General features: G+C 34.4%; 1 protein-coding gene across 1 annotated transcript in view; it reads left to right on the plus strand.

Moving 5' to 3' along the window:
* The first annotated feature begins 9,196 nt into the window (after positions 1 to 9,196).
* Positions 9,197 to 12,887, plus strand: part of LOC121371568 (homeobox protein Nkx-2.2a-like) — a 70,145-nt gene continuing 66,454 nt past the window's right edge. The window contains exon 1 of the mRNA XM_041497564.1: positions 9,197 to 9,410. Within this exon, the coding sequence (XP_041353498.1) occupies positions 9,336 to 9,410 (75 nt within the window). The 5' untranslated portion in view covers positions 9,197 to 9,335. The remainder of the gene's footprint in view (positions 9,411 to 12,887) is intronic.

A 12,887-nucleotide genomic window follows, 5' to 3' on the forward strand; every position in this document is an offset into this window, starting at 1 on the left:
TGTTTACAAACTACATGCTATCCCCTGTCACTTCAGTCAAACAGTTGCCACTTCATAGCTGTCTGCCATGAAATAATCACAGTCAAACAGCAGACTACTTGCGCGGTGAAACTTCCGGATTTTGGACAACCAAATGGGAAGATAACTGTAATCTGAGGCCAGTAGCAACACCCATCCATAGCGGATTGATTATTTTTATTTTCCTCCTTCCTTTAGAGCTCATTATTTTTCTCTCGCAGGTCAAGCTCCACGTAGAAGTTTGTTTTGTTTAACGACACCACTAGAGCACAATGATTAATTAATCATCGGCTATTGGATGTCAAACATTTGGTATTTCTGACTCGTAGTCATCAGAGGAAACCCGCTACATTTCCCGTAATGCAGCAAGGGATCTTTTATATGCACTTTCGCACAAACAGGATAGTACATACCACGGCCTTTGATATACCAGTCGTGGTGCAGTGGCTGGAACGAGAAATAGGCCAATGGGCCCATCGACGGGATTGATTCACATCGACCGCGCATCAAGCGATTTCGAGCGCTTCACCACTGGGCTACGTTCCCCACCCCCACCATGTAGGAAACGTCATCAGTTCCTTTTTATTATAAGGTCCCATGTCCATTGCACCCGTGTCACATTGTCTATAAGGTGAATGTGTTGAGTACCTTTTCTAATGACCAACAAGAAAACATTAAACATAGGCATATGATAACAGGGCTCGAAATAGAAAGTAAAAGAAAAAATATGGCCTGATGGAAATAAGACAGCACAAGAGGAGGGAAGGGTTAAGGACAGTGTGGAAAATTAGGACCTCTGGCTCTGAGGTGTATTTCAGAGCATTATGGAATTAATATATAACAGAATCACAAGCTAAATAGCAGTTGAGATAATTCAACTTACATAATTATGTCTCTTGAAAAATTACCTGCGATTTTTTGTTAATTTTAGCAGTATCATTGAGTTATATTTGCCGTTCCATCAATCTAATTAAAATTAGCTCCACTATTACATGTGGATCTAAAGACAGCCAGTTGGAGCTCATGTCCACCAATCAAAACCTTACTTGCAGAATCCTGCCAGTGGTTTAAAACTAACAACACTGCGTAGTCCCCAATGGCCAGGTAACATTTCGTCTGTAAATAATAATTTAAATATTGACCAATCACACTTCGCCTTTTATAACGTTATTTGGGAGCATACAAATTCTAAAAATATCGGGCGAGTCTATTTTAGTGGCCGCAGTACAGCGAACCATACCAATACGTACGGGCTGGGTTATCAGTCTTCAATTTTACATTAAAAATTATTTATTTATTTATAAAATTAAAAAAAACTAAATCAGTCTTCAGTTTTACATTACAAATTATTTATTTTATAAAATAAAACATGTTTTAAGGCATTCGTAATTCACACAAAACATGTCGTATACCCTCAGGATAATTCGGAATGTTTTCAAATTATTTTTAAATCACTGGCAGGATTCTGCAAGTAAGGTTTTGATTGGTGGACATGAGCTCCAACAGGCTGTCTTTAGATCCACATGTAATAGTGGAGCTAATTTTAATTAAATTGCCGTTCCATACAATGCGCCACAACTGCCGTAATGTTCAAAGACCGTGGTATGTTCTATCCTGGCTGTGGGATGATGCATATAAAGATCCCGTATCGCTACTGAAAAAGAGTTGCCAGAGGAATGGTTGTGTGTTTACCCCCCCCCCCCCCCTCTCTCTCTCTCTCTCTCTCTCTCTCTCTCTCTCTCTCTCTCTCTCTCTCTCTCTCTCTCTCTCTCTCTCTCTCTCTCTCTCTCTCTCTCTCTCTCTCTCTCCATTGGCGGATCGAGGGAGGTCACAGAGGTCCCGTTACCCACTTTTAAATATTTTAATATATACAGCACTAAACACACACCCCTCCACCCCCACCCCCAAACGCGTCTCTCAGTATCTTTATTAAAAAAAGAAATGTCCAGGAAGCATGTCCCCGAATCCTCTTACAAATATTGCTCCTTTGAGAGCTCGGATCATTAAAACTTACACTTGTCAGAATTTTGCGACGCCCTTTACAAAATCCTGGATCAGCCCTTGCTCTTATAAATTCGGCAAATGTACACAAAATATTCCCAATTTAAAATATACTAGAATGATGTCTGTAAACACAGAGGCCAAAGCAGAAGTGGAAATGTTGTCATATGGCCACTTAAGCCAAATGTTGACACTGACATTATGGAAATCGTCATTAAATGATTTTATTCAAATTGACTCGCATTGCATGCAAACCAAAAAGCATGCCTTAGTTTTCACCCTTGGCAAGCGGGGCGTTATGATCATCTTACAGTTAGATCTATTCCCTTGGATTCTTTCTTGTAATTAAATATACGATTTTAAATGTGTTAATAGTTTTGTAGTTTGGATTATAATAATTAATTACATTTAAAACATGATCTGTACGCAGGATTTTAATTGGAAGGGGGGGGGGGGTGCGAATTCCTCGTGATGGGACCAACAATGGCAAAACAAAAAAAAACGTTTACGCCTACGTAACGTTAACCGTTGATAGAAAAAGGTGGTCCCCCACCCCACCTCCCGCGTACGGGCATTATTTAGACGATGCAATGCCGAACATATTGCAAGACCCCAGTCTTTTGAGCCTTTTGGTTCAGTATTTTCCGAACGCAGTCAAATGTAAGGGAGGTAACCACTGAGACCTTAGAACCAAACATTGCCATAATAGGTCTACAGTATTTTAACGAAATTAATACTTTTATGTTACATTTACCACATTCTTCATGAGTACAAAATTGTTGATTTAAGATTAAAATATTTTAAAGACGTCAGAACAGGTTATATGATGGTCTATCCATGCTATTTCCGTTTTAAAATTGAAGAATATTTCAATTTACCTAACAGGGGATGCCTGCAGTCTTATTAAAGAGACTACCACGAGTTTCCTGCAGTTGTTAAGATGGCGCTGACTAGCAGACACTTTTAACTACTGTAATTATTTATTAAATATGTATTTTGCATAAAATATTACTGGCTGAATATTAAATGTGTATCTATTTGGTCGACTCGTACGTATAAATTATTTGGAGACCAAATTCAGTTTGGGCTACTTACAAACATTAAGACAACCAAAAACTCATTGTTCAAATATACAGTCACTGATATTCTAAATAAGAAAATATATTTAATATGTAATTTTAGTCGTTAAAAGATTTTATTAGTCGCAAACATCTTATAATGCAATAAATCAGACAGTCCCTTTAAATGTACATTTGTATTATAAAACACTGTGCAGTATTTTTCACTAATAAGAAATTGTATGGACAAATTAAAGTTTGTTTGGTTTAACGACACCACTTAGAGCACATGGATTTATTAATCATCAGCTATTGGATGTCAAACATTTGGTAATTATGATATAGTCTTAGAGAGGCAACCCGCTACATTTTTCTATTTGTAGCAAGGAATCTTTTATATGCACCATCCCACAGACAGGATAAAACATACCACAGTCTTTGATATACCAGTCGTGGTGTACTGGTTGGAACAAGAAATAGCCCAATGGGCCCACCGCAAGGGATCGTCCCCAGACCGACCGCGCATCAGGCGGACGCTTTACCACTGGGCTACGTCCCCTCCCTTTATGGACAAGATGCAGACAAATAAAAATAAGAAGAAGACGAAGATAAATACATAGTCAAAGAAAATGAAGACGAAGAAGAAGAAGAAGATGATGATGGTGTTGGTGGTGGTGATGATGATGATGATGATGATGATAATGATGAGAGTGTCATTAATTATTGTCGTTTTAATGTGTGTAAAAGTAGAAGACCAAAACAGTGTTTTCACTTCAATATAATATTATATTAATATTATGACACTGCCGTATATTTTCCCCAGTCACAAAGCTTTAAGTATGTCGCTATTAAGTAAATCACAGACTTCCGTTATCCGTTTTAAGCATTATTTATATTATTTATCCCTCGTGAAACCCCTACCCTCACACCGTTCTGTTAAGTCGATTATATTTGTTTTGTGTATTTTTCTTAAGTATTAATAAATATTTGATTTTTGAAAAAATATCATCTGTAATAACAAAAACGTGGTTATGGTTACAGGTGCATGTACTTAATTAATGAATAAAAACTGCATATACGGTGGCTTTGAAACTATCACGTAACTAGTAACACCTTCCTCTCTCTTCTACCTCATGATGTTTTACAGAGTATTTCATGACCTCCTCACCATAATTGTTGAACTATCTCCAATTGTTAAAAACAAGAATATGAATACCAAGATCATTACATAGGAGTTTATGTTGTATCAAATGTATTACACAGGCGTTTGTGTTGTATGGAATTTATTTCCCGATGCATCCTGCGTGAGAAAGTCAAAACACATTTTACGATATTTATTGCACGCCTGATTTTGAACTATAAGAATAATATTGTTTGAAGAGTCGAACGACCTGTCAGAATAGCTGAGTTGTATTTAACGACCACATTATAGATATAATAATATTAACAAGAAAATGAACGAATTGAAGAACGAATGAATGAACAAACAAATGAACAAATATATACATGTAATTGGATTATTGACATTTTAATCTTGGAAGCATTAAAAGTTACAGTATTAATATATTTTGAGCGATGTACTCTTTTTTAAAGGTATAATACCTTTTAATTGTGAAACATGTAATATAAACAATGTGAAAGTGATAAAAGTATTAGACTTAAAGCAATATTATAATCACATTATTAAACTAATTAATCTGTCATAAAAATAATAGTAACCAGTCTATTTTACCCCAAACGAAACGTATTTAAATCAACAATGCATAAAATTAAGTAAAGCCGCCTGATGTGTTCTTGTTTTTGTTTTTTTTATCGAATCGATACCCACCTTCACCAACTAACTTTTCTCTGTTCCAAAGCGGTGATGAAGTCCCCCGGGTGCAATCATCTCCCATTCTCGAAGTACATTATTCTATGAGTTTGAAAACGTATTTTAAAATTTTCATAAAACCAATGAGCCAAAACAAAATCATTTTCCATAATACATTAAAGTTACATCAGAGTGAGATACATATTTGTATAAATGACGTTTCTAAATTTAAATTGGCTATTTTCAGGAACAAGTAATTTTTGTAATATGATATCTAATGAAAAATGCTTTTAAACTGATATCCTTGATCCAAATAAAGCATCTGTCATGCAATAATATTTTACACAAAAATTAATACCATGCGTCATAAACATTTAGCTAATACGTTCTATTATAGATGTGACGACGATTAAATATTATGGGTTCACGTTATTTCTCAGTTACTAATTTTAGCAAGTAATGTAAATCATAAAAAATAAAATAAAAGGACAAACTATTTATTACACTGTATTGTTGTTCGAGGTTATTCTTAAGGTAACATATTTCATATACATGTAAGTAAACAGAAAACAAATTTTGGGGGAGAAATAGAGAAAACATGAAAATAAAAACCTAACAGATTATTCTTGAAAACCGGAGGAGAGGACATTTGTTAATGTAGACACATATATGGAAGAACTTCATCCTGTTTTAAACAGGTCAGGACAATTTTCAAAGGATGAGACACTTGACAAATGTTTCACAATTATTAACACAGTTTTGAGATCCACTTTAGGCCGTAAGCATAAATTCGAAGTCAAACTGTAATCTTTGTGCCTCACCAGCACGCTTTTTTTAATGGTCTTGTATACATGGTTAAAAAACCCTAAAAAAACAACAACAAACAAACAAACAAACAAAAACAAACCAAACAAACACCAGAAACAAAACAAAAGAAAACAAAAGAAACATGATAAAATAATTGCAAATGTTTACTATACATGTAGTTTAAATTACTATTGAGAGACTATATACAGTTAGAAATAAGCTAGCATCATTGTATTACATGTAGTTTAAATTACTATTGAGAGACTATATACAGTTAGAAATAAGCTAGCATCATTGTATTTCATGTAGTTTAAATTACTATTGAGAGACTATATACAGTTAGAAATAAGCTAGCATCATTGTATTTCATGTAGTTTAAATTACTATTGAGAGACTATATACAGTTAGAAATAAGCTAGCATCATTGTATTACATGTAGTTTAAATTACTATTGAGAGACTATATACAGTTAGAAATAAGCTAGCATCATTGTATTTCATGTAGTTTAAATTACTATTGAGAGACTATATACAGTTAGAAATAAGCTAGCATCATTGTATTACATGTAGTTTAAATTACTATTGAGAGACTATATACAGTTAGAAATAAGCTAGCATCATTGTATTTCATGTAGTTTAAATTACTATTGAGAGACTATATACAGTTAGAAATAAGCTAGCATCATTGTATTTCATGTAGTTTAAATTACTATTGAGAGACTATATACAGTTAGAAATAAGCTAGCATCATTGTATTACATGTAGTTTAAATTACTATTGAGAGACTATATACAGTTAGAAATAAGCTAGCATCATTGTATTTCATGTAGTTTAAATTACTATTGAGAGACTATATACAGTTAGAAATAAGCTAGCATCATTGTATTACATGTAGTTTAAATTACTATTGAGAGACTATATACAGTTAGAAATAAGCTAGCATCATTGTATTTCATGTAGTTTAAATTACTATTGAGAGACTATATACAGTTAGAAATAAGCTAGCATCATTGTATTTCATGTAGTTTAAATTACTATTGAGAGACTATATACAGTTAGAAATAAGCTAGCATCATTGTATTTCATGTAGTTTAAATTACTATTGAGAGACTATATACAGTTAGAAATAAGCTAGCATCATTGTATTACATGTAGTTTAAATTACTATTGAGAGACTATATACAGTTAGAAATAAGCTAGCATCATTGTATTTCATGTAGTTTAAATTACTATTGAGAGACTATATACAGTTAGAAATAAGCTAGCATCATTGTATTACATGTAGTTTAAATTACTATTGAGAGACTATATACAGTTAGAAATAAGCTAGCATCATTGTATTTTATGTAGTTTAAATTACTATTGAGAGACTATATACAGTTAGAAATAAGCTAGCATCATTATATTTCTGCGTTCAAACGTGCGTGGCTTTTAATCAAACCGCTAATGGTTGTTCCAGGTATGTACTGTAATATAGATTTTGTCACAGTATTATTGCGGACATGTAAATGCATTAGTTACAAGTTTCCCATTCACCACAGAATGACTTCGTACGATCATGTGCATTAACTAACTTGACGGTTCTTGTTATTCTGAAATATGCTATTTTGCAAGTTATTTTTTTTGCGCTAGACTGGAAGAGGCTTTTAAGGCCAGAAGTTTGCAATAAATGATGATAAAAAAAATCGCAGTATTGACAACGCATGACGTATTAAGATTATGTATTCACCGTGAGTCAACATACTTTACTTATAGTAGCATCGTGATTTACATAAATGTGAAGTTCTTGAAAACAGTTTTAAGAGGAATACCTCTTCTAGTGTGCTTTGTTTATTTTTTAATATTTCAGGGAAGTGGGAATCAGAATAAGCTCATTAGTTCATCAGTATCAAAATATTGTCTTCATATTTATCAGCAGTTAAAACTTCCATACTAATTACGATCGGTAACTGAACATTTCCTTCACCTCAGTAAGCCTACTCTTAGAGCAATATTTAAATGAAAACTAAAGACAGGATCTAGAGTACTGTTTTATTTAACGACGCACTCAACACATTTTATTTACGGTTATATGGCGTTAGACATATGGTTAAGGACCACACAGATAGTGAGAGAGAAACCCGCTGTCGCCATTTCATGGGCTACTCTTTTCGATTTGCAGCAAGGGTTCTTTTATATGCACCATCCCACAGACAGGGTAGTACATACCACGGCCTTTGATATACCAGTCGTGGTGCACTAGCTGGAACGAGAAATAGCCCAATGGGCCCACCGACGGGGATCGATCCCAGACCGACCACGCATCGAGCGAGTGCGTTACCACTGGTCTACGTCCCGCCCCAGAGAGTACTATTGACGTTATTTAATACTAGAAGAATAACTCATTGGCTCAATTACCTCTCCAGCATTGACAAACACCGTTCATTGAATGGTTATTTAAATTAATACCTTAGGATTGTTAAAGAAATACCTAAATACACTTTTTAAAAGGAAAAGTTTGTTTTGTTCAACGACACCACTAGAGGACATTGATTTATTAATCATCGGATATTGGATGTCAAACGTATATAAACTTCTTCCATTAATAAAAACTGAAACGAATTGATACTGTTGTAATGGAGTAATATTGTTATGTTAATATTTTTATATAGATTTATTGAAATAATCATTGAGACATTGACAATATTATCAAGATTATGAGTCGGAAGATGCCAGCAACGGGGATGGGTGCCATACATATACCCTTCGCCCCACTCCCCTCCGCTTTCGACGCTTATAATAATACTTAGAAGATGATTTATTTATTATTTACAAAACCACATGGCCAACGTAGTTATGTTAATGTATATGCGTAGATCAACGTTTTCTGATTATATTTTGACCGTTCTATTATTTGTTCATACTCAAGAAGTTTTATTGTAAATAGTAATTGTAATAATAATAATAATAACAATAACAATAACAATAATAATAATAATAATAATAAATAAATAAATAAATAAATACTAACCAATTATGAAATAAATGAATGAATGAACATATAGGCCTATATGTATAAATATATTTTAAAAAACATCGCTGCTGCTAAAATGTGGGTAACCCCCACCACCCACCCACCCACCCCACCCCACCCGCTTCCTACGCCAGTGAATAAATACATAAATACATAAATAAATAAACAAAACAATAATAATAAAGAAATAAATAAAAATAAGCAACACACCGTTACAAACGTTTACGAGCAAATCGAAAATCATAGCCCAAGAATTTTGTTCGCATTTTAGAAGGTTATGGTCAAAATGTTTGGAAATCTGTAACCTATAGAGTCAGGCGCGTGTGCAGGGGTGTTTCGGGGCGTAAAACCAAGTAATGATTTTGTTCATTATGTTTTCCGGTGGATTACATCCACTTTGAATGGCACTTCGATAATTTCCGTATATTGCGGACGTTGCCGAAAACATACCTATTACGTCAACAATACGATGACGTCAATATGTTTATGGACGCCAAAGTAGCTCTATGAACATTCATCTGAAATTAGCTTAAATTCGGATATATTATGTGAACGGTATCGCTATTTGACGTCTATGAGCATATTCAACGTGTGGAAGAGCATTAAATTACTTTTATACTATATTAAAGATGGCGAAGCTGTCAGCACAGTTTAAAGTTCTACAACAATATGAATATCACCAAGACTCTTCAAGGGCAAGACAGGTCAGTGCATTTTTTATATACATCTTAAGCTAGCAACAAATATATTGGGGCCGTTCAAATATTACGTTACGCTATTTTTGTCAAAATTAGACCACACACACACACACACACACACACACACACACACACACACACACGCACAAACACACGCACACTCCCATTCATAAACAAGTCATGCGATGGGTGTAATGTAATTTTAACGTACTGTTTTGCAATATGGAAAAGTGCAGATACGGATTTATAATCCTTGTTGTATACGTTTACTAGACTAGATATAACTACCTAGGCCTACGTTAAACATTGTCGCTGTGACAGAGAGTTTATATAATAATAATAATAATAATAATAATAAAAAGTCATAATTAAAATAAAATGCGTTACGTAACGCTGTTAAAGACACCTACCCACCCCATGTAATGGCATATAACGTTTGGACATACATCCACCCGCCCCTTCGAGCGTTACATAATATTTCAATATCCCCAATCCGTACACTGATCCGTTTATCGGATTAGTTTAACAGTACGCATGCGTTAAACGGATACGACAAATCATAACACATATCCGAAATCATGGCCGTAAAATATAAATGCTAATTGTGAGTCTTCACAATTAAATGATAGCAATTCCCCAGCCATTGTTTACCGAGACTGGAAGACTACAATTTCCAAATACAGGGTTTTCCCCAATATGACGTCATAATATGGGAATCCTTGCTCTTTTACTGTGTGACAATCGGATCCGACAAATAAACGTTATAAAATATTTATTAATGAAATAATAGTATTGTTATTTACCAGTAAAGATACCGTTTCAGGTACGGATACAGGATTTTAGAGAGGGGTGTAACGTTTAAAAAGGATTCCTACAGTATTCGGGGAGGGGCCCAAAGTTTAAAACGGGCACCTACACGGGAACCGGAGAGGCGATACTATGTTATAGAAGGGAACCTTCAACATACAAAAGTAAACCACAATGCATTATATATTGGGGAAGTCTTCCCTAGGTACACAATCCGACCAATCGAACATATTATTTTGCAGAGTTGTTTGATTTAAATCATTGATTTAAATCATGATTTAAATCACTGCAAAAAAAAAAAAAGCATGCTTTTTTTTTTTCGCTTTTTTTAATTATTATTATGTTTCATTTGATTTTTATGATTATTGCATTTATTTTTATTGATTATTTTGTAAACATGTGATTTATCAATTAACTTGCAGTACAAATGATGAAGTGTCATTTAAAATCAATTGTTACTTACGCTAGATAATTATTTTTACATATATTTATAATTGAATTGCAATTAGATTTCAATACCATGTAGTCTAACAAGTCATACTGATCAGTGACAATTCCCCCAAATCTATGGTTGGGATGATCCTGGGAGATCAACACAATAGAAGGTGCCAAGTGAAGCCACTCTGCTTCAATGTGGTAAATTGGACGAATTTGGGGATGCTCTAGAGTCAGATCTAACAGATGTGACTTGAAGTTACTGACTTCACGTGTCAAATCACCTTATATAGCCATCCTGGCTAAACACCAAGTACTTAAACATTAACTCAATAATCCCCAAAATGCATTTTGTTGCCTCATTTCTAGATGTTCGAGGTATTTCCTTTCAGAATGCAGTGAAGCTTCCAAATCGTGTATTTAATAGGGAGCAAGTATTCAATTCAGAAGCTCCAAATTAAAGTAAAAATTTAAAAAATCAAATAAATGTGATTTAAAAAAAAATAATCAAGATTTTTTTCAACCCTGTTATTTTGTCGCCGACTAAACACAATCATTGTCTTGTAATCTTTTGCATTTTTCGAGGCACTTCGTGGGGGATGTGCACCCCCCAGAACCCCTCTTCCCGAATCCGCGACTGTTTTTGTTGTTTATTTTCTCGTAGAACTTCGTAATGATGTCTTCATTCTTCCTAAAACCTCCGAAACATGCTCACCACTCGAATGTTTTCTACATGTCCCAAATTAACAAATTATTCATTCCTCCTAAAACCTCCGAAACATGCTCACCACTCGAATGTTTTTCACATGTCCCAAATTAGCAATAATGTTTCTAAAATATTTTGTGTGGATATACATTTTTAATATATACAATGTCATGCACATGCAATTTTCATTAGATTTTGTCAAGTTACTTCAACTCTTTTTGGCGTTCATGTTGATTGCTCATTTTTATGTATCGTATTTAATAAATATTAACAGGATTAACGAACATATCTAATCACGTTGGTAATTATACGAATAGTTTAAAGGATGCAAGAAGGAAACAACAACAACAACAACACATTTTGGCGTTCCGGAACAGAAGGGCCATATTTCAATTTGCAAGATACGAACAAAACACAAACAGGATTTATCTTTTTGTGACATGCAGAAGTACCCAAATAGTGAAGCCCGTTTGTTACACGAGGCATCCAATCAGCATAGACCAATAATTAACAAATGCTTAAAGAAAATCGTTCTTTACACGGTCGATTGTTTGGAGTAATGGACGAGACAGGTACAAGCAGCGGACCAATTCATAACAAACCAATGAATAGCCTCGTTTTGGGTTCTGTGATAAATGAGAATCGTCGATTGATTACGCTTGTCTCCAAGGACCTAACTACGTTAACTTTGGTATGTAGAAATGGGCGATGTCGATACTGTAGTGTCAAAGGTCACGGACTGCATTTGCCTCAAAACACTTGGCGCGTTCATCATGGCAATACAGATGTTTACAGAAACGCCACTATTAATAACAATTAATTTGCTGACAAGCTGAATTTTCAGTCTCGAAATCGAAACGAACGCTAACTGATTTTGAAAATAATTCAATCGGTTATGTGTGTCAGATGTGCTTGTTATCACCTGACACACATCTCGGGTTCAATTATCATTAATGCGAAACGAGACAAATATAATTAAGGATCACTTTATTGAGAAATTTATGAGATAAAGCTGAGAGCAAACACATTAACAAGTCTTGAACACGATTAGGGAAATGAAGAAAATATATTGTCGTAATTAATCACAATAAGAAACCATATTATTGATGCATCAACGTAATAGATCTTATTTACTGCTTGTGTGTGGGGTGGGGGTGGGTGGGGGTAGTGCGTATAGCACTGGATCACAACTGAATATCTTAGATTCACTTAATAATGTTCATATAAATATAAAGTGACCTTTTATAACAATAGCCTGCCGCATATTATAGATCTGCCGGATACGAATAAGGCGACTTCTTACGTTAAGGGACTATTTTATAAAAGGTGCCCTCCCCCCCCCCCCCCCCCCTTTGAAAAGATTTAACATTATATTGTTGTTGTTTTTAGACTACACATTTTACAAGTGACTGTATTTGATGATTGTGATTAAGATTTACAACTCGTGATGTGTTGTAGTGTAACGAGATATTGTTGGCTTTCTTGCATTATACACTGAACCGTCGTTCCAGGTATCATGCTTGACACTAAAGCTT

This window comes from Gigantopelta aegis, chromosome 4, assembly GCF_016097555.1.
Source record: "Gigantopelta aegis isolate Gae_Host chromosome 4, Gae_host_genome, whole genome shotgun sequence".
Classification (NCBI taxonomy): Eukaryota; Metazoa; Mollusca; class Gastropoda; order Neomphalida; family Peltospiridae; genus Gigantopelta; species Gigantopelta aegis.